The 23,686-nt window shown below is 43.6% G+C and overlaps 1 protein-coding gene across 2 annotated transcripts in view; it reads left to right on the top strand.

Annotated features, from left to right (window-relative positions):
* The window catches only part of PCGF3 (polycomb group ring finger 3), a 98,118-nt gene that overhangs the window by 48,158 nt on the left and 26,274 nt on the right, over positions 1-23,686 (top strand). For both annotated transcript variants that reach the window (XM_034773191.1, XM_034773190.1), the window contains 3 exons: positions 9,447-9,564; positions 14,442-14,538; positions 18,626-18,681. In XM_034773191.1, coding sequence (XP_034629082.1) covers positions 9,456-9,564; positions 14,442-14,538; positions 18,626-18,681 — 262 coding nt within the window. In that variant the 5' untranslated portion in view covers positions 9,447-9,455. The remainder of the gene's footprint in view (positions 1-9,446; positions 9,565-14,441; positions 14,539-18,625; positions 18,682-23,686) is intronic.

Below are 23,686 nucleotides of genomic sequence, written 5' to 3'. Positions count from 1 at the left end.
ACTCTGGTCACAATTTTAAACTCCATTGCGCAGGGGCATAGAGGCTGGAAGCCATCCCTCTTTAAAACCTTCTGAATGTTTTTAAAATGCCTCTTCTGGTTGCCCAACTTGGTGAGCACACTTAGCAGCTCACCCTTGTTGTGTGCAATTGCCCAACTCATGTTGGCTGCATGCACCAGATGCATCCCTGCCTGGAGTAAACATGAAGTATTGGATCTCCTGGGCCTATGGGGAGACAAGGCAGTGCAAATAACAGCTGTAGAAATGTGGAGACCTATGAGCAGATTGCAGAGATGATGCAGGCAAATGAGTACAGAAGCAGTATCAGGTGACAGTGAAGGAACTTTTCCAGGGGTACCCCAGGCCTGAGAGTGCAAGTATAGGTCTGGTGTTGCGCTGCAGACCTGCCGCCTTTACAAGGAATTGGATACCATACTTGCATAGACCATTGTGGTTACCTCAGAGGAGTCCAAGACCCCTGGCATGAACAGTGAGGAGGGGGAGATGTGGTGGAGGCTCCAGCTATGCCATGAGCCAGGATCTGTTTTGAAACTAAAGAGGCAAGAAGCATTACAGGCCATGGCAGCTTCAGGATGCCAGTAGCAGCTGTGGCTTGGTGGTGCTCAGGAGTGAGATATCAGCTGAAATGGCACTATTTTCCACAGGCAGTGGCTAATACTCAGTGCCATTGTCCTATATTCCTACCCAGGGAATAAGGACTGAAATCTTAAAGCTTTATGAAAGAGAAAATATTTTCTCACTCTCGCCCTTCATGGGCCATGCTCACCATGCCTGGGGAAGGAGATTGATGCTGTGCTGAGGCCTTCTGAAGCTACAGGGTCAATAAGAATTTCTTATTAAAAAGTATTTATGGGAATAAGGGAAGGGAGTTTGGAAAATTCTTTCCCTTTCCATTGTGACTGGCACCACTGGATTTAGTCTCTGTTCTCATCAGCAGCTTCTGGCATGGTGGACTTGAGGGATGTCCCTTCCACACTCAGAATGGCTGATCATGATGAAAAGAAAAGGACTAAGGAGGATGTGTGCTGTGAGATCTTTCAAGCCAGTGCTGCATCAGATTGTGAACAAGGGCTTGGAGGGCCAATATGACTGACAGCATGGAGAAAGGCAGAGAGGATAGGAAAAGACCCAGGAATCCTAGCAGGACAAAAAGAGGGAAATGCACCTGGACATAATGGGTTTTCTCAGGCTGCATACTCAAATGCCTGCAGACCCTAGTTGACCTACAAGTCCAAAAATGTTGGACTCTACCCTTTGCAGTCCTTGGAGAACTCAATGGTCGCTGCTCCCTACACCCCCCAAAAGACCACGTGTCATCACAGACTGCATCCTTACTCCTACTACTCCACGTGGGGGGACAGCAAGGAAAACCACACCTTTGCATACGCTAATCTGTGGTTTACACATCTCAGTATATCTGTAGCCATAACAGACTACATTTGTGCACTCAAATGGACAAAATTATTTCTTCTTCTAATTTTAAATTTGTATCCTTGATTTCATAGAATCATAGAATCATAGAATACCAGAGTTGGAAGGGACCTCAAGAGGTCATCTAGTCCAACCCCCTGCTCAAAGCAGGACCAATTCCCAGCTAAATCATCCCAGCCAGGGCTTTGTCAAGCCGGGCCTTAAAAACCTCCAAGGAAGGAGACTCCACCACCTCCCTAGGTAACGCATTCCAGTGTTTCACCACCCTCCTAGTGAAATAGTTTTTCCTGATATCCAACCTGGACCTCCCCCACTGCAACTTGAGACCATTGCTCCTTGTTCTGTCATCTGCCACCACTGAGAACAGCCGAGCTCCATCCTCTTTGGAACCCCCCTTCAGGTAGTTGAAGGCTGCTATCAAATCCCCCCTCATTCTTCTCTTCTGGAGACTAAACAATCCCAGTTCTCTCAGCCTCTCCTCATAAGTCATGTGCTCCAGACCCCTAATCATTTTTGTTGCCCTCCGCTGGACTCTTTCCAATTTTTCCACATCCTTCTTGTAGTGTGGGGCCCAAAACTGGACACAGTATTTCAGATGAGGCCTCACCAATGTCGAATAAAGGGGAACGATCACGTTCCTCGATCTGCTGGCAATGCCCCTACTTATACAGCCCAAAATGCCGTTAGCCTTCTTGGCAACAAGAGCACACTGTTGACTCATATCCAGCTTCTCGTCCACTGTGACCCCTAGGTCCTTTTCAGCAGAACTGCTACCTAGCCATTCGGTCCCTAGTCTATAGCAGTGCATGGGATTCTTCCGTCCTAAGTGCAGGACTCTGCACTTGTCCTTGTTGAACCTCATCAGGTTTTTTTCTGCCCAATCCTCTAATTTGTCTAGGTCCCTCTGTATCCGATCCCTACCCTCTAGTGTATCTACCACGCCTCCTAGTTTAGTGTCATCTGCAAACTTGCTGAGAGTGCAGTCCACACCATCCTTCAGATCATTAATAAAGATATTAAACAAAACCGGCCCCAGGACCGACCCTTGGGGCACTCCACTTGAAACCGGCTGCCAACTAGACATGGAGCCATTGATCACTACCCGTTGAGCCCGACGATCTAGCCAGCTTTCTATCCACCTTACAGTCCATTCATCCAGCCCATACTTCTTTAACTTGGTGGCAAGAATACTGTGGGAGACCGTATCAAAAGCTTTGCTAAAGTCAAGAAATAACACATCCACTGCTTTCCCCTCATCCACAGAGCCAGTTATCTCATCATAGAAGGCAATTAGGTTAGTCAGGCACGACTTCCCCTTCGTGAATCCATGCTGACTGTTCCTGATCACTTTCCTCTCCTCTAAATGTTTCATAATTGATTCCTTGAGGACCTGCTCCATGATTTTTCCAGGGACTGAGGTGAGGCTGACTGGCCTGTAGTTCCCCGGATCCTCCTTTTTCCCTTTTTTAAAGATGGGCACTACATTAGCCTTTTTCCAGTCATCTGGGACCTCCCCCGATCGCCATGAGTTTTCAAAAATAATGGCTAATGGCTCTGCAATCTCACCCGCCAACTCTTTTAGCACCCTCGGATGCAGCGCATCCGGCCCCATGGACTTGTGCACGTCCAGTTTTTCTAAATAGTCCCGAACCACTTCTTTCTCCACAGAGGGTTGGTCACCTTCTCCCCATGCTGTACTGCCCAGTGCAGCAATCTGGGAGCTGACCTTGTGCGTGAAGACAGAGGCAAAAAAATCATTGAGTACATTAGCTTTTTCCACATCCTCTGTCACTAGGTTGCCTCCCTCATTCAGTAAGGGGCCCACACTTTCCTTGATTTTCTTCTTGTTGCTAACATACCTGAAGAAACCCTTCTTGTTACTCTTAACATCTCTTGCTAACTGCAACTCCAAGTGTGATTTGGCCTTCCTGATTTCACTCCTGCACGCCTGAGCAATATTTTTATACTCCTCCCTGGTCATTTGTCCAATCTTCCACTTCTTATAAGCCTCTTTTTTGCATTTAAGATCAGCAAGGATTTCACTGTTTAGCCAAGCTGGTCGCCTGCCATATTTACTATTCTTTCTACACATCGGGATGGTTTGTTCCTGCAATCTCAATAAGGATTCTTTAAAATACAGCCAGCTCTCCTGGACCCCTTTGCCCTTCATGTTATTCTCCCAGGGGATCCTGCCCATCTGTTCCCTGAGGGAGTCAAAGTCTGCTTTTCTGAAGTCCAGGGTCCGTATTCTGCTGCTCTCCTTTCTTCCTTGTGTCAGGATCCTGAACTCGACCATCTCATGGTCACTGCCTCCCAGGTTCCCATCCACTTTTGCTTCCCCTACTAGTTCTTCCCTGTTTGTGAGCAGCAGGTCAAGAAAAGCTTTGCCCCTAGTTGGTTCCTCCAGCACTTGCACCAGGAAATTGTCCCCTACACTTTCCAAAAATTTCCTGGATTGCCTGTGCACCGCTGTATTGCTCTCCCAGCAGATATCAGGGTGATTTGTTAGAAACTTTTTTAACTGTATGTGGGGGGGGGGGGGGGGATTGGTTTTCTGCATTCCCCTCGCCCCCCCCTTTCATAAAGTTCTATTTTGGGGTAATTTTATTATCTTTAGTAGTTCACAACAAATATTGCAAAATGCAAAATTAGTCAAAGCATACAGTACTTATAAATACACACCAAGCACCAAAGAATTCATAGCGTCAGGAAAAACCCTGTCATATTTATGAATGTACAACAAGCACCACTCAATTCAAACAGCATTCAAAGCTCCAGGCACAAAGAACATTCCACTGAATTTTCCAGCTTCAAAATGATTTCCCACTGACCATGTTGTGAGATTGCATCCACTGTCAATGCAGCTCTCATTCTGGTGTCCGTGTGCTGGAGGGCTGGGGCGAGCTCTGCACACAGATCTGGGAATGTGGCCTTTTGCATCCTAAAGTGCTGCAGCCGCTGTTGCTGCTGCTTGTCCCATACCTGTGATACAGTCAGTGCTTGTTTCTCAGGCCCAGAAGCAGTGCTGCACAGTCCGCAACTGCTTTTTGAATGCCACTAGCAACCTTGACTTGTCTTTCGCTGTGTCTCTCAGCAAGCTGTCCTTGGAGAAATTCTCCTGTCCTTCATTGCTGCAGTACTACTTGCAGGAGAATCATTCATCCGGTATTTGCTGTGTTCATGCGAATAGTGCAGAGCTCTGTAAACTCCATGCTTGTCACAGATAGCAAGCACCAAAAAGTGCCACGTGGCTTTGTCGGATTTTTAAAAAGTGGTGTCAAAATTATGGGATGTGGATGGCATTGTGGGATTGAGAAAGTTGCATGCTGGGAATTCGACCCCTAGCTCCAAGAGATCCCTGGGCAAGCCATTTCTATCCCACAACGCGTTGCTTGTGCTGGGCAGTGACAGGTGGCACATTGGGATACCGACTTGTGGTACACTGCAATTTACATAGACACACATTCCTGGTGAGTATGTGCAGTGCTGCTGCAAGCAGCCAAGTATGCACACACCTGAGCAATATGCAAAGTTTGGCAGCTGTATGCTGATGTGGCTTGCGTCAACTGCAGTTTGTAGGATATCCTTAGGCTCCTAAGTCAGTTAGGAGTTGTGATGCTGAGCTGAGCAATGCCTAAATAGTTATACAAAATAGGGCCTAGGTGCCTAAGAGTACGTCTATACTGTAATCACAGGCTTTAACGTGGGCTGTAGAACCCTGCCCAGAACACTGGGTAAGTACTCGCGTTGCTAGTCTGTGCTGGGATCTGTGTTGCTGCATTTTCACTGCTATTTTTAGCAGCGGTAGCTAGATTAAGGTTAGTGTGGGTATGCCTGCCTAAACTGCAATCACGCCTCCTGATTGTGGTGCAGACACCCCCTAAGTGACTCAAGCTGTGTGACGCTGAGTGGAGTAATGCCTAAATATCTTTAAAAATCTGGGCCTAAGTGCTTAAAGGTGATACTGAACCCAGTAATGTGAGTAGTTGGAATTATTCCTTCCAGTGTGCATTAATATGCATTTATTAACATTGAATTTACCATTATGTCCCCATTTATCTACCTTCCCTCTGTACTACCTCAGTCTTCTCAGGTTTGACTAATCTAAGTAATTGGGATCTTCATAATTTGACAACTTGCTGCTCACCCCTTGTCCAAATATTTACAAATATATCTTGCACTGGTTGTAGTACAGAACTTTGAGGCACACCACTGTTAACAGTTAGCTATGTTGAAAATTGAACAAGCATGTCTACTCTTTTTATTCTCTAGCCAATTTTTAATTTCACAATACTCTTTTGTGAGTTATCCAGACTCCTTGAAAGTTCTAAGAAAGTTTGTCAATCAGTGTTGTTTTCTAGTTTTGTTAACATGCTCAAGGAATTTTAATGGATTGGTGATGTGTAGTTTTCCTTTACAAGAAACTATGCTAGTTTGTTCTGCTTTCCTGTTCATTCAGGGGTTTATTAATTAAGACTTCCCTTACCAGAACAAGTATCAGAGTGGTAGCTGTGTTAGTCTGGATCTGTAAAAAGTGAGAGAGAATCCTGTGGCACCTTATAGACTAACAGACGTATTGGAGCATAAGCTTTCGTGGGTGAATACCCACTTCGTCAGACGCAACCAGAACAGTTAGTTAAACTATTAATTCATTCCCAGGTTTGCTCCTGCTGCATTTTTCTAGATATGGGTGTACACCCTTTGGTACCCTCTGGTTTTCTGGTATAATAGCTGATGTTAATGAGGTTGCATATTTTTGTTAATATCTCAGCTGCTTCATTCTTTAGCTCTTTCAGACCTGGTAGATGTGTAACACTTGGTCCTGGTAGCCTTTTGCTAGCTAACTGCTCAGATTGTTCTAGGACCACTTGTTGATCTTTCAGTGTTTTGATAGTAGCTCATCTTTACAATGTGAAGAATTCCCCCATTATTCTCTAGAGAAAGTAAATGTTTTTGCCTCAAAGTTCACCAGTATTTTTATCCTTATTAATTACTCTGTTTATTTTACTCCTTGCTGTTTCTGTGACCTCATCAGTTCTTTGGCTAGATTCCTACTAAAATACTTAGTCATATTTGTTTTTATGCCTTTGGCTGTTTGCCCTTCAAATATCTTCTTAGCCTTCTTAACTAACATGTTATCTATTATAATTTATACTTTCTGTGAGCTTCTAGTGTTGAATTTCCATTTTCTGATTGACTCCTATTTGGCTTGATCAACTTCTTGAAAGTTGCCATTTCACCAAACTGTTTTTTACGTTTCCACCTTGTTTAGTGATATGTGTGCCTTTGATTATTGTATGGCTATGTGTAAGTTTACTTGCACTAATTTCATTTGGGTAGCTTAATCATTTTTAAAATGCCCTTTTCTAAAGTTTAGTTGTCACCATGACAGTATGATTCTTCCCCTTCCCCCCCCCCAAAGATGTGGAACCTAATTCTGTTGTGATCACCATTATCTAATGGTTTATCAGTAGCTTCTACTTGTACCAACTCTTGTACATCATTTTAAGAATAAGTCACAAATAGTCTGTTCTGTAAACACAGCTGTCTTCTATGCAACAATCTTTTTAAGGAGACTCCTACTATCTATGAACTGCTAAATCTTTCAGTTGCTTGGAAACTAAGCTAGAAATGAGTATTGAAATAGGAGTAATCTATGCTATGGAATTAGGTTCTGACCTATCTGTTACACAGCACAAGTTAAATGCACTTTTGGTGCGTCCTTAACAGCTAGTCACTACTTCATTTAATTATGAACCCTTAGAATTCCATACAACACTTCTTTTGTACATTTATTTGTCTTCTCAGCCTTAAGAATTTGAAGTACTTCAAGTTTTTTCTCATGTCACATGCTATGTTTTTACAGTGCTAGAGGGGAAATGCATTTTAGTAGCTTAAAATAGAGGGTAATGTACTTTTTTCAGTCCAGTTACTCCTCATATTGGTTCAAAAGCTTGGTTTCCGCTGGCCCATCATGTTTAATTACATACTTGAATTAAACAGAGGGAAAGAATAAAAAAGCAAAGAGTGTAAGGTAGATGTTAAACACTATCTTCTTGCTGTATCCAAATAGGAGAGCTTGCATGCTCTGAAGAACTTCATTCAGATTATGAAATGTATTCCAAAATAAACTCAAATGTGTAGTTCTGAACCAAACACTGTCAGTCATTTTACTGAAAAGCAGTTTGGTGACACCTGCAGTGTGGGAGCTGAATGTAACACATTGTAAAACCAGTTTTTCTCCCTGCTTTAATGTTAGTTCCATCATTTTATTCTACCAGTATATGTTCCTTTATAGCAAGAATGTGTAAGCAGGTGGCTTCTTTACCATCTTAAAATTGCACAGATTTTAGCAGGTCATAGCTTGGCCCTTTCTGGGTCTGCTGTTTAAATAAAAGGAACTAAAATGATGCACAGAATTTAGCTTAAGCGTTTTCCTCAGACTTGGTTGCTTCCCATATTCCACCTTGTGGGCTGCTCAGTTCACACCCTGGGCCCTTTCTACAGAGCCAATCCTTGCTCCTTAATATTTGGCTATATGGGTATATATATATATATATATATAGTATATATATAGTAAGGGGATATGGACGCTATATAGCGTTGCGTGCTGTAGTCTAACTTCAGGTATGAGCTACTTGTTTGTGTGAGAGCCCTTAGTTTAACCAACTTTGTTTAGCTGTTTTTTGACAAAATGCATTATCGTAACCGTTTACTTTGTTTTCTTGTGAAGTTTTTCCACACAGTTCCAACAAAATATTTCAATTTTGCAACAAAATGTACGTAGTGTTAAAAAATGGATCATGTTCTCTGAATCCAAAAGCTAATTTTTAAATAAAATACAGGTTATCAGAAACATTATGGTGAAAGGTAATACTAGTGAATTACAAGTGTGGCTCTCCGGCTTCAAGTGCTCTTGATAAATATCTGCCATCCTAAAATGGTTTTAAGGGTGAAGTACAAAGTTCTTAAAATTTCAAGCAGACTTGTTGCGATTCCAGAAGAGGAAAAAGTACATACCTATTTCTTAGTTAAAATATACCACTACCTATTTTACAATCAGAGGCATGTACCACCCCCTAAAAAGGCTTTTGCTGATTTCTCTTTGCTCTGCAAGTGATATCAGAAATGCTACGAAAAATGGTTTGAAAAGAGCTATTTTTTTTTTTTAAATCCCTGTCTTCCTTTCCTTTTGTTATGGTATTTGTGGTCTCCTTCACCTTGGAAGGAAAAAAGCATTCCGTTCAGATTTCTTAGTTTCATAGGAGGTAACTTTGTTGGTATAGAGCTAATTTTATGTTTGAAGTCACATTTTTTCTTTGTGAGAACCTAGTTTTAGCTTTTAGGAAAACCATTTCAGTTTACTTTACAGCCACTTTATTCAAATACGATTTGTCTTCAATTTCTAAGTAAAGTTTTAACTATAGGGAAAATAAGCTATAAATACAAAGTACAACTTGATAAATTTTACCAAACCAGACCTACTCCTTTTGATATTGTGCTCTGATGAACTTTCTTCAGGGTCCTCTCTTCTCACTTTCATATGCTTTAATTATTGGCTTGAATGGGATTACTTATATGAGTAAAACAAGCAGGAGTTGGCCCTAAAATTTAGTTTTTTCGTCAGTAAAGGAGCTCTGTTATGCAACATTCTGGCATAACTTAGAAGAAAAACTGTTAAGATCAGAATATCAAACTCCTTCTATTTGCTTACGGAATCTGAGCTATATTAATATAGTAATTACCAATCCCTCTCATCTACATTATTCAAACCTCAAAATACTGTAGGTCTTACATGGTTTGTTTCACTGCCCATTTTTATCAGGTAAATCATTTTAAAATTATATAATACCCTTATTCCATACATAAAATGCCTGGGAGCCTGAAGTTGCATATTGATATCCGTAATACAAATTATTGTAATTAGGTTACTCCAAGACTTGCTACATAATCAGTACACCTGGGATGCTAACAATTGTGTGTTTCTTCTGCAGACACCAAAGATGCTGACTAGAAAGATTAAACTCTGGGATATTAATGCCCATATAACCTGTCGTCTCTGCAATGGATACCTTATCGATGCTACCACTGTAACAGAATGCTTACATACCTGTGAGTATGACTATGATTCTATAGCATATGAAAGAAGATTAATGTTTTTTTATTTCACATACTAGATGCTTCAGTTTTCAGTTGACGTTTAAAAAGCTATTGTGGCTCTGCCAAAACAATGCAAATTTTGGTATATACTTCACGTTTTAAGCAAAAATTATATTGTCTCATGAAGAGAACAAGAGAAGCAAAACCATGAGCCCTCGCACAGTATAATAAATGGAAGTGGTTAAAAAAATATCTTGCACTGATTTAAAAAAGTAGTAGTTATCTCAACAGCAATAATCAGACTGATTGTTCACATACGCAATATTGGTAGTTAAAAAAAATTATCGTACTAAATACTTAGTAGAAAATTTGTACTTCAGAATATGAAGACAAATGTTAGAAGGACTTTGAATTGTAACTAAGTTGTTTTGAAAAAAACAAACCTTATTCTCTGGTTATAGCATCTGTTCAGAACTCACCCTGGAGTGAGACAGGCAGAGGTCCCAAATTCTAGAGTATACTATAGGCATTAGCAGCTAGGCGTGCTAGCCCCTTCTCCCCAAACTTGTGGTCACGCCCTACCCTTACAGTAACCTTAACTACTTGCCTTTAAACCACCTTGTCAACTTTTTCTTCAGTTACCACTCTAGCTCTTTGTCCCCTCCAGCTTTGGGGTGATGCAGTATCTCTTTCTAGTGGTTTTTCTCTGCCCTCTATCTATTCTGATTATGTTGATAAAGGCCATCGGAGAGCGGTACTAGGATTAAACACCATCCAGTCTTGTCACCCTGTCCTGTACTAGTTTTTATTTCTCCCACCCCAATGCAAGAACTTGGTTGTAGAGGCAGCCAGGGCTGTACTGTGCCTAGGGTTACCATATTTCAACACTGAAAAAAGAGGACACTCCACGGGGGCCTGGCCCTGCCCCAACTCTGCCCCTTCCCCTTCCCCACCCCTGGCTCTGCCCCCGCCCTGCCCCAACCCCGCCCCTTCCCCAAAGCCCCTGCCCCAACTCTGCCCCCTCCTCTGAGCACCCTGCATTTCCTCCTCCTCCTCCCTCCTGCTCTGATCTTGGTGGGGGGTTGCTAAGTGCTTCCCTGCTCCCCACTCGCCCTGCAGCCTCTGTGCCCCCTGCCTGGCCCTGCCCCTGCACCCCCCCACCCCTGCAGCCTCTGTGACCCCTGCTCCCGACTCGCTCTGCAGCCCCTGCACCTCCTTGCCCGTGCAGCCTCTGCACCCCCCCGCCTGCCCTGCCCCTGCAGCCTCTATGCCCCTGCCTGCCCTGCTCCTCCTCACCCTGCAGCCCCTGCACCCTCCGCCCCTGCAGCCTCTGTGCCCCCTGCTCCCCACTCGCCCTGCACCCCTCTGCCCCTGCAGCCTTTATGCCCCGGCCTGCCCTGCTCCCCCGCTCACCTGGCAGCCTCTGCCTGCTGAGGGCTTCAGACTCTCAGCAGCGCGGGTCCCTACAGCCCCGGCCGCAGCTTCCTTCCTGCCACCGAGCACATTCCCCGGCCTGTCTATCCCCACCGGAAACCACTCCCGCGGCGCCGGGTTCCGAGCTGCACGGGGCAATGGGGCCACAGGAAGGGTCCCCCAGTGACCGGGGGGGTCCCCCGCCCGCGAGGGAAGCTCGTTCCCCGCCTGAGCATTGTAGCTGGGGCAGCTGGGCTGCGCTGCTGACCCGGCGGATTGTGCTGGGCGGACCCTTGCTTATGCCTCCCTATTTCCCTGGACATGTCCGGCTCTTTGGAAATTCCCCCCGGACAGGGATTTGAGCACCAAAAAGCCGGACATGTCTGGGGAAATCCGGACATATGGTAACCCTAACTGTGCCCCATAACCCTGAAATGTTGTGCTGGGATCTGTTCTGATGAACAGGTTGCCAGTATGTTGCTGCTACTCTTTGCTTCATGAATTACCAATCTAGTTTTGGAATGATTCCTCCCTGGTGGAATGAGTTGAAAGGTTTTTTTGCTAATCCACCTAGTACCAAACTTCAGCAATGCTATCACTAAAAGGACTGTGTCTAAATGGCTGATTGATATGATCTGCCAGGCCTAAGGCTAGAAAGTCATGTCAAGGCTCATTTGATCTGAGGCAGGAAAGCCTTTGCTTGCCTGTAACTCAGAAGTGTGCATGGCAGGCAAGCATGTTCCATTCACATAGGCAAGGCATACATGTGGTCATTGCTACATATGCTTGCCAAGCACTATTTCTTGGATTGGGACTCGAGAAGAATACAGTTTTGGGGTGACAATCCTGCAGAACCTGTATCTGAAATAAGAAAGCTCAAATCTCCAACCCCTCGAGCTTTTGTGTTTTCAGGTATGTCACTCATTTGCATTGTCCATGCTTTTGGAAAGTTTTGTTGCTTCTGGATCCATCCTTTAGGCTTATGTTAAGCTGGACAGGTGATAGGAGGTATGTTACCTTACTATAATTTAAAAACTACAACAAATCTTGTTGGTATTGGCATTGTTCATATTGCATGTGCTGTTTGGTGGGTATATGTTTGTCTTTTGGGATATCCCTTGAGTATGCAGAACACACTCTGCTGTAAAGTATCTTTAGAGGAAGGAAAATTAATTGCCTTTTTAATTTTCCCTTTTGGGAAATATTATCTTGGAGGAGTCTGTTTTAGATGTTGGATTATTTGCAACATTTACACATATTACATGCTTTCAAGGCACTGACTTCTCTCAATCAATTCTATTTTTGTGTCTGGCTTTAATTTTAAGGCGCTTTTGTTTTCTACTAACTGGAAGATTCCAAGGTACTATATGGGCACTGGCGGGATGGCTCACATGTCTGGTTGCTACTTATTGCTTTCAGGGATACTCAAACCTTTAGAATTTCAGGGATTCCATCTGTCATGTTAGGAACTTAAAACTAGGGTGAGAATCCCTGCAGAGGATCAGAATTATGGGGAAAGTCAATTTCCTCCATCTCTTCCCATGCTTTTTTCCTTCATATGTATCTTGGTAATTATAACTCTCCAGTCTTATGACTTGGCCAGGACAAACTCCAACAGATGCTGTGCTTTGGTAGCTAGTAACAGTCTTCTGCTGTTCATGCCTTTTCATTAACAATGGCAATAACGAAATGCAGCTTCTGTTAACTTGTTTTAATACTTAATCTTCTACCTTGATACTTGGACGGCAGCGTGTATATGAAAGCTGTCTTAATGTGTCATGAAAAGTTATGCTCCAAATATAGATTTTTTTATCTTCAGCATTCAAAAGGATAATAAAAGATAAGGAAATATAGATAACCAAAAAAAAAAAAAAAAAACCCCCAGCAGGAATGAAAATGTAAGAAAGGTGGTGCAGGATGTTGCAGTGGATAGTGACTGCTGTTTTCTAGTGGATGCTTTTTAAAATAAACATTCTGAATTATAGTTTAAAATAAGAAAAAAACCTTACAATTGAGTTTAAAGCTATAAATGATGGGTCTGATTCTGCTTTCATTGACTCATTGAGCGCAGGATTTGGGCCTCCTGGTTGCCTTCCTGGGCTTCCTCTCTGCATGAGAATCTGCTAGTCTGGACCCCTTCACCTGTGTAGAATCCCACTGAGGCAGATTCCTCTGCAGGATCTGGGCTTCAGTGAGCAGTACTACTAGACTTGGTTTATCGTTCAGGATAAGAATGCTGTCCTACTAGTTAAGTCATTGACAACAGCTGCTAGCAATGTTATCTTAAATGTAATGACTGAAAATACTGTAATACATTCATACATTACACCTTTGCTTTGCTGACTCTTGGCTTTTGATTTGTAATTATTCTTCAAACATACATCAACTTGTCTGAGAGGTAGATGGCACTGTTTAACTGCAGAAAGTATACCTCTGTAACTTAGTCGTTAGAACTCTTATAACACTGTTGGGTAACAATAATGAATCAGCCTGAGCTATTGGAAAGATGCTCACTTACCCAAATTTCCCACTTTATATTTACACAGAAATGTTAGTAACTCAAACATCATTAGAAAAAAGAAAAATATTTAGCTGGAATTTATTTATCACATAAGTAATTACTGTTTGCAGTGTTGTACTTGCGTTGGTCCTAGGATATTAGGGAGACAACCTGGGTGAAGTAATATCTTTTATTGGACCAACTTCTGTTGGAGAAAGACAAGCTTTTAAGCTACACAGTCCAGAAGAAGAGCTCTGCGTAGGTCAAAATCTTGTCTCTTTCACCCATCTTGTCTCTCTAATCAATTACTGTCCAAGTAAATCATTTTGTATGATTTTCTTTAAACAGCTAGTAGTATTTGGTTAAAATGCGTAACTTGTTTGTAAATTTCTGTAAAATGAAATGAACAGAATTGTGTGTGTAGACTTTGAAACAGGTCCAAAAGCAAACTATTGTGCAGTGCTCTATTGTGATGTACGTTGTGTTTGGTGTGAGGTGAAATAGCCCCTGAATGCCCTTTCAGATAGGAGCTACATGTTCACTAAACAGCAACTTCTCGGAAGGAAATATTTTCCTTGCCCCAAGTTTATTTTCTTGGCTCAATTTCCTTTCGTTTACAGCCACAGCTCAAAGTTTCTTTCTAGCATATGGTATTTTGGGTTGTGTAGTATGTATTCTAATAGTTTTGAAGTAAGCTTTACCTGTTCAGGAACAGGACAATAACATAGTATTGTCCTTCATATGTTGTTTATAATCTACCATTGTTCTAAGAACTCCCATGAAAGATAATGGAAATGGTGTGGTGTTCAGTGGTATATTAGAAACTTATTTACATAAAATTTAAGGGACAAAATCTGAATGGTGTGAGAGTTGTTCTGTGGCTATTTGTATGTAAGTTAATTTCTTTTAAAATATTCACAAGAACACAAACGTGAACTTGTGTTTTTTTTCTTCCTAATTATAAATGTGTCTGCAGTCTGTAGAAGTTGCCTGGTGAAGTATTTGGAGGAAAATAACACCTGTCCAACATGTAGAATTGTTATACATCAGAGCCATCCGCTACAGTATATCGGGTAAGTGTGCTGCATACAATGAAAATCACAGATAATTAAAATCTCTGCAGGTCATGTGTAGATATCTCACATTATGGCACAGTTCTTTACTAGATTATCTTACTTCTCTGCTATTCTTTCTTAAATACTTAAAGTGAGCAGCTTGATTAGAAATCAAAATAATGGTTCTTGTGTAAGCAAAGTGGGAGATTCAAAGATCACTTCAAAGGTCAAACTTAATGTGTTTGTCAAATTTAAGAACAAGCGAAATATTTGTCTATTTTTTAGCAATTTCTACTGAAGTTTAGTTGGATTTAGTAATTTCTGGTTAGACTGTATCTGGTTCTCATAGGCTATATAGAATCTATTTCTGATTGTGCAAATTACATGTTTATCTAATATTTCATTATATTCACATGACTGACAGGTAGTTCAAATGTATTTTTTGTTATGGCAGATGCACTTTGGTTTTAATGTTTTACTTGAGGTACTATTCAAAGACTGAAATCTGAAGGTGGCAGCATTGTCATTGTTTAGTCTTCTGAGTGACTGTTAATTTGCAGGATAATCTAATTACACACAAAAGAGGTGAAGCAGCAGAAAGGTTAGTCCAGTAGCTCCCGACCTCTTTTGGTTGGAGCCAATCCTGAAGGATTTGTACCTGCCCTACTCATATCCCCACAGCCACTCAATGTCTGTTCACAACATGGCCTAGTGTGGTTGTGGTATCCTGCCTGTATTGTCCTCTCTTCCTGTGTCTCTACTGTATAATATTTTTGCAGGTTGTGCTTTCCCATACTTTTTCTCCTACAGTTTCCTCTCAACTTAAATATTTCTAAGGCATCGGTCACCATGATAATCAACTGCTGATATTTCCTCACCTGGCTTGGTCAACCCTAAAGAACTGTACCATTGCAGCTTTCACTGCTGAAAATGCAGCGCTGTAAGTTGGATCGGGGCAGTGCATCCATACCAGCTATTTCTTTTAAGGTGCACTTCTGCCCTGCCTCCAAGCAAAGTATTTGATGAAATTGTTAGTTGCACTACTTTGAATATGTATCCCACAGTCCCTGGCACAGATGCTGAAAGCAGTGGATTTTGAAGTGTAATCAACCCCCTGCCTTCCTCCCCCCCCATTTTCTAGTTGATGACACAAATTGGGGGAGTGGTAAATAATGAAGAAGACAGGTCACTGACTGAGAACGATCTGGATCACTTGATGAGCTGATGAAAGCAAAAAATGTGCTTTTTAATATGGCTAGTGTAACTGTGTACATCTAGGAACTAAGAATGTAGGCCGTGCTTACAGGATGGATTCTATTCTGGAAGCAGTGACTCGAAAAAGATTGGGGGATCCTGGTGAATAATCAGTCGAATATGAACTCTTGTGTGACACTGTCCAAAAGGATTATTGCAGTCGTGGGATGCATAAAAACAGGAAACTCAAGTTTCCCAGAGAGGTTATTTTACCTCTGTATTTGGCACTGGTGCCACTGCTGCTGGAATCCTGTATCCAGAGCTCTGGTGTCTGTTGATAAATTGGAGAGAGCTCAAGGAAGAGGCACGAGAATGATTAAAGTATTGGAAAACTTGGCTTATAGTGATTAGTTTCAAGAAGCTCTATCTATTTAGCTTAAGGAAGAGAAGGTTAAGGGGTGACTTGATTACAGTCTATAAGTACCTATATTGGAACAAATATTTGATAATGAGCTCTTCAGTCTAGCAGAGAAAGGCCTAACATAATTCAGTGGCTGGAAGTTGAATCTAGACAAATTCAGGCTGGAAATAAGGTGTAAACTTTTAACAGCGAGAGGAGTAACCATTGAAAAAATTTGCCAAGAGTCGTGGAGGATTCTCCATCACTAGTAACTTTTGAATCAAAATTGGATGTCTATCTAAGAGATTCTCTAGGAATTATTTTGGGAAGGTTGTCTGGCCTGTGTTATACAAAAGTCAGACTAGATGATCACAACGGTTCCTTTGTTCAAGCTGCTGTTGAAGATATACGATGTTTGGAATAGAGAATTGTTTTATATAAGTCTTAATTCTGTTAATCACTTGTTATGCAGACCCATAGCTTGACTTCTTCCCTTCCACAGACCCCAGTCCAGCTGGGAAATAGGTAATCTAAGCAACTCTCGTGATTCAGAAGTGAGAATGCAGTTAAGTTTTCATACCTGCTTGCTGCTGTGGGTTGGTTACTGTAGATTGACTGACTGCTTGACTATGGTTCATTTATATTGAAATGCTCTTGGTGAAGCTTCTGCAGTCTGAAAATAGACCTCTCACATCCATGTTAGAGACTTAGCTACCTTTTAGTGTTCCATTAGTTCATTTAAACCTAATTGTCGTCGTCCTCCAGCTCTGAAAATATTGATTAAAAAGTTGAAGTAACTAAGAAACTGCTACTAACTCTGTTACTACTGTTTCTGTCTGGTTTAAGTGGTCTCCACTGTTGCGGAGTACTACTGAGAACTGACCTCTGTTATGAGCATACACTCCTGCTGTGGAGTCAGAGCCAGCGCTCAATATGGTCAATTTTTCCAGGGTAATGCCAGATATCAGCTGGGATGGGTATATTTTTAAAATTATTGCACTGTTTTTGCTTGATATTTGAACTTGGTGGTATCGGTTCAGAGGTCTGGTAACATTCTGGCCCTTTCAAATGGTAACTTTTCTAGATAGAATTGCCCTTTCTTGATTTTTTGTTTTGTTTTGTTTGAACTTCTGTTGAAAGCAAATCAGTAGATTAGCTTCTCCGAGGAGGTTGAGGGCTAGAGGTTTAGGGTCTTGACCAATTTTACTTTTTTTCCCCCTCCATGCCTAGTGTCAGGCCACCTTACCTTTCTGCTTAAGAATCACTGGACAACACAGCTTCTTGAGCCGCTCATTGCTGCTCTGAAATTTGAATGGAAGTGGTTGGATTAAGAGCAATTTACTGCCTCTGCACATAAACAGCCGAATGTACGGGCTTAACTCCGTTTTCTTGATTTATGTGCTTTTCCTATGCATGCTTTTCTCTAGCTGTTTGTTAGAAAAGGAGCATATTATGGATAGTTCCTCCAAACATCCCCAAGTGCGGGCTTGAAGGACCTAGGGATGTTAATGTCTCCTAGTGTCGCTGTGCATTCTCATAACAAAATGGTCTATATCTATTTATATAGGAATGTTGGTCTAATCCCATATGGGCAAATTCATTGCTAGTGGAAATGGGTAAATCTCTGTTGAAGTTGCTGTAGTTTCACCAATTTACCACCAGCAAAGAATGTGGTATGTAACTTCATGAAACAGCTGTGTATGGAGGAAAACAAAATCTTCTAGACTCTGTTTAAAATAGCTGTAAGAGAAATAAGACTTTGTAACAGAATAGGGACCCTGTAATTTAGTTAGTCAAGCTTCGTAGCAGCAGAAACAGCTGGGACCAGATTCTCTGGTGCAGTGCACTATAACGAATGAAAATTTGATTTAAGTATTGTTCCACATGTATGAGAAATGTACAGTTATTCATAAAGATGTTTGTACCATTGCAAACCTTCAGTAATATCCTTCGGCTGATACTGTGCTGAATAGGAAGGCTGTGTTAAAGTGTATTTTTCCTCATCTTGAGCCAATAATTGCCTGTCTTAGGTCAAAATTCTATCAAGGCATAGTAAAATGTGCATTACCAACATGTGTACCTTGATGCAGTTGGGCACAATTCCACATTCTGCTCTAGACGGATCATTCATGTTCTTCTGTGTTCCGTTAAGGGTGGACTTCAGAAAATTCACACAGCCTGTTAACATTCTAGTATGTCATCCTCCACATCACCTGGGCCACTTTGTTACCTCCTGCCTCGACTGTTGGGGCCTTATCAGGCTTCCTTTCTCATCTTGCTCCCTCCTATCCGCTAAAATCATTTTCTCATATGATGTCTTTCTGATGTTCAAGTACCATTTATAAATCTGAATATTCTCTACTGTGATGTTTAAAAGTCTATATTCCTGTTTGCATAATCTATTTAATCTTGGAGTCTTTCTCTTTAAGTGAGATGACGTTTAGAATAGAGATGATTGATTAAAAAACAGGAAGTTTTTTCAAATTCTAATTGTTTTGTTCTTTTTGCCAGTCATGACAGAACAATGCAAGATATTGTTTACAAACTTGTGCCAGGCCTTCAAGAAGGTAAGTCTTGGTAGGTCTTATTTTAGCTGTAAATGTTAGATTTACAAAGAGCTACGGTGCATGTTTAAAGGATAGCATAGGTTTTTCACCTGTCTGTCTGCTGCTTTTAGACAAAGATAGCGGTGACAAAAATATACAGTGGAAGCATTTCTGCACTTATTCAAATTCTAGCACTGATTTTACTTTAACATAAAGCACATACTTTTGTCAAACATTATCCTTCAAATAATGCTAACACCCAGTACTGGAAAATGTCCCAGTAATGAAAATTGTGGGGATGTTTCAGGAAAATTTAAAACATTGTATAATGTTGCATAACACTTTTAAAGCAAACCTTTTTTGTGTTGGCATTATATTTTGTATGCACATTTTGTTTTAAATTCTACATTTATTCCATCATTTGGTTGCTGCTTTCCCAAGTTGTCAAAAGTGAATCATTTAATGCAAAGAAAGTGTTTAGTTTTCTTCCTTTTGTTAGATTGCATACTTTAGGCCTTTGCTAACAGGTAACTTCTAATTTGTGTGCTTCTTCTCATAACAGTAATATTTTGACAATAATGGGTGTCTTGAGCTGAAGGAATATTCTATACTAACTACTGGGCCATTCTCATTTTTTTCAATAGTGTTTTACTGCCTTTCTTATGTTTAAGTGGAAAACTTTCATTGAAACTAAGGGTATGTCTACACTACGAAATTAGTTCGAATTTATAGAAGCCGGTTTTATTGAAATCGGTTGTATACAGCCGATTGTGTGTGTCCACACAATACAATGCTCTAGGTGCTCTAGTCGGCGGACCGCGTCCACAGTACGAGGCTAGTGTCGACTTCCGGAGCATTGCACTATGGGTAGCTATCCCAGAGCTATCCCACAGTTCCCGCAGTCTCTGCCGCCCTTGGAATTCTGGGTTGAGATCCCAATGCCCGGATGATGCAAAACAGTGTCGCGGGCGGTTCTGGGTACGTGTCGTCAGGCCCCTCCCTCCCCCGTCACAGCAACGGCAGACAATAGATTCGCGCCTTTTTACCTGGGTTACCTGGGTTACCTGTGCAGACAACATGGAGCCCGCTCAGCACAGCTGAGCTCACCGTCACCATATGTCCTCTGGGTGCCGGCAGACGTGGGACTGCATTGCTACACAGCAGCAGCTGCTAACTGCCTTTTGGCGGTAGACGGTGCAGTAGACTGGTAGCCTTCATCGGCGATCTGGGTGCTGGCAGCCGTGGGGCTTGCCTTTTGGCAGTAAATGGTGTATTATGACTGTTAGCCGGCCTATTACAAGTCGGGTCATCGCACATTAGCAGAGTCTTCCCTGAGCAGCAGCTCGTGCAATAGGCCTGAAGACCATCGTCATACACCGCCCCGTATTTGCTGCCAAGCACCCAGAAAGATGCCGAGGGCTATCAGTCACGCTGCACCGTCGTCTTAAGATGTAAAAAAATAGATTTTCTCTGTATTCATTTGCTTCCCCCTCCCTCCGTCAAATGAATGGCCTGCTAAACCCAGGGTTTTCAGTTTAATCTTTGGGGGGGACCAGTCTGTGACAGTTGTTTGTGTCTCTCCCTGATGCACAGCCACCGTTCTTTATTTTAATTCCCTGTGCCTGTACGCCATGTCGTCACTCGGCCCGCCCTCCCTCCTTCCCCTAGGCCGTCAGATACTACGTTTGCGCCACAGCTCGAGCCGAGAAGCGGTTCGCGCCTTTTCTTTGAATTCTGGGTTGAGATCCCAATGCCCGGATGATGCAAAACAGTGTCGCGGGCGGTTCTGGGTACGTGTCGTCAGGCCCCTCCCCCCTCGTCACAGCAACGGCAGACAATAGATTCGCGCCTTTTTACCTGGGTTACCTGTGCAGACAACATACCATGGCAAGCATGGAGCCCGCTCAGCTCAGCTGAGCTCACCGTCACCATATGTCCTCTGGGTGCCGGCAGACGTGGGACTGCATTGCTACACAGCAGCAGCTGCTAACTGCCTTTTGGCGGTAGACGGTGTAGCATGAGTGATAGCCGTGGGGCTGGCAGCCGTAGGGCTGCATTGCACCAGCCCCTTGCAGGCAATGGTATATTATGACTGGTACCCATCGTCGTCGTACTGGTATGGCTGTCAATCATGGCCACCTGGGCAGACATGCTACTGTTTCGATGATGACGGTTACCAGTCATAATATACTATTTTCTGCCAATTGCCCAATATTGTCCGCTAAGCACCCAGAAGAGGCCGAGGGCGATGCTGGGTGCTGGCGGACGTGGGGCTGGCAGACGTGGGGCTGCATTGCTACACAGCAGCAGCCCCTTGCCTTTTGGCAGATGATGGTATTTTATGATTGGTACCCATCATCATCGTACTGGAGAGGCTATCACTCATGCTGCACCGTCGGCTGCCACCTTAAGATGTAAAAAATAGATTTGTTCTGTGTTCATTTGCTTCCCCTTCCTCCGTGAAATCAATGGCCTGCTAAGCCCAGGGTTTCCAGTTTAATCTTTGGGGGGACCATTCTGTGTGACAGTTGTTTGTGTTTCTCCCTGTTCCTGTACCTGTACGCCATGTCGTCACTCGGCCCTCCCTCCCTCCCGCCCTCCTTCTCCTGGTCCATCAGATACTACTTTCGCGCCTTTTTTCTGACCAGGCGCCATAGCTAGCACTGGGATCATGGAGCCCGCTCAGATCACCGCGGCAATTATGAGCACTATGAACACCACGCGCATTGTCCTGGAGTATATGCAGAGCCAGAACATGCCAAGGCGAAACCCGGACCAGGCGAGGAGGCGATTGCAGCACGGCGACGAGAGTGATGAGGAAATTGACATGGCCATAGACCTCTCACAAGGCACAGGCCCCAGCAATGTGGAAATCATGGTGTCACTGGGGCAGGTTGATACCGTGGAACGCCGATTCTGGGCCCGGGAAACAAGCACAGACTGGTGGGACCGCATCGTGCTGCAGGTATGGGACGATTCCCAGTGGCTGCGAAACTTTCGCATGCGTAAGGGCACTTTCATGGAACTTTGTGACTTGCTTTCCCCTGCCCTGAAACGCCAGGATACCAAGATGAGAGCAGCCCTCACAGTTGAGAAGCGCGTGGCGATAGCCCTGTGGAAGCTTGCAACGCCAGACAGCTACCGGTCAGTCGGGAATCAATTTGGAGTGGGCAAATCTACGGTGGGGGCTGCTGTGATCCAATTTGCCAGGGCAATGAAAGACCTGGTGATAGCAAGGGTAGTGACTCTGGGCAACGTGCAGTCAATAGTGGATGGTTTTGCTGAAATGGGATTCCCAAACTGTGGCGGGGCCATAGACGGAACCCATATCCCTATCTTGTCACCGGAGCACCAAGCCACCGACTACGTAAACCGCAAGGGGTACTTTTCAATGCTGCTGCAAGCCCTGGTGGATCACAAGGGACGTTTCACCAACATCAACGTGGGATGGCCGGGAAAGGTACATGATGCTCGCGTCTTCAGGAACTCTGCTCTGTTTCGAAAGCTGGAGGAAGGGACTTTCTTCCCGGACCAGAAAGTGACCATTGGGGATGTTGAAATGCCTATCGTGATCCTTGGGGACCCAGCCTACCCCTTAATGCCATGGCTCATGAAGCCATACACAGGCAGCCTGGACAGGAGTCAGGACCTGTTCAACTACAGGCTGAGCAAGTGCCGAATGGTGGTGGAATGTGCATTTGGACGTTTAAAAGCGCGCTGGCGCAGCTTACTGACTCGCTCAGACCTCAGCGAAAAGAATATCCCCATTGTTATTGCTGCTTGCTGTGCGCTCCACAATATCTGTGAGAGTAAGGGGGAGACCTTTATGGCGGGGTGGGAGGTTGAGGCAACTCGCCTGGCCGCTGATTACGCGCAGCCAGACACCAGGGCGGTTAGAGGAGCACAGCAGGGCGCAGTGCGCATCAGAGAAGCTTTGAAAACGAGTTTTGTGACTGGCCAGGCTACTGTGTGAAACTTCTGTTTGTTTCTCCTTGATGAACCCTCCAACCCCCCCCCCCGACCCGGTTCACTCTACTTCCCTGTAAACCAACCACCCCACCCCACCCTCCCCTCCCCTCCCGCTTGCAGAGGCAATAAAGTCATTGTTTTTTCACATTCATGCATTCTTTATTAGTTCCTTACAGAGGTGGGGGGATAATTGCCAAGGTAGCTGGGATGGGTGGGGGAGGAGGGATGGAAAAGGACACACTGCATTTTAAAACTTTAACTCTTATTGAAGCCCAGCCTTCTGATGCTTGGGCGATCATCTGGGGTGGAGTGACTGGGTGGCCGGAGGCCCCCCCACCGTGTTCTTGGGCGTCTGGGTGAGGAAGCTATGGAACTTGGGGAGGAGGGCTGTTGGTTACACAGGGGCTGTAGCGGCGGTCTCTGCTCCTGCTGCCTTTCCTGCAGCTCAACCATACGCTCGAGCATATCACTTTGATGCTCCAGCAGACGGAGCATTGCCTCTTGCCGTCTGTCTGCAAGCTGACGCCACCTATCATCTTCAGCCCGCCACCTCTCCTCTCGTTCATGTTGGGCTTTTCTCATCTCCGACATTGACTGCCTCCACACATTCTGCTGTGCTCTATCAGCCTGGGCGGACATCTGCAGCTCCGTGAACATCTCGTCCCTCGTCTTACGTTTTCTCTTTCTAATGTTCACGAGCCTCTGCGAAGGAGAAACATTTGCAGCTGGTGGAGGAGAAGGGAGAGGTGGTTAAAAAAGACACATTTTAGGGAACAATGGGTACACTCTTTCATTACAAGGTCGCATATTTCGGCTTGCAGGCAGCCATCGTAGGCCACAGTGTTTTGGCTTTTTTAACCTTCTTAACATGTGGGAAAGGTTGCAAACAGCAGCGCATTTCCCATATCAAGGATGAATTGGGTTGTCCATTTAAAATGGGGTTTCAATGTGAAAGGAGGGGGCTGCGGTTTCCCGGTTAACATGCGGCACAAACACAAGTAAACCACCCCCCCACACACACACACGATTCTCTGGGATGATCACTTCACCCCTCCCC

Source organism: Trachemys scripta, chromosome 6, assembly GCF_013100865.1.
Source record: "Trachemys scripta elegans isolate TJP31775 chromosome 6, CAS_Tse_1.0, whole genome shotgun sequence".
Lineage (NCBI taxonomy): Eukaryota > Metazoa > Chordata > Testudines > Emydidae > Trachemys > Trachemys scripta.
The sequence above is the reverse complement of the archived record's forward strand: the minus strand, read 5'-3'. Positions and strand labels throughout refer to the sequence as shown.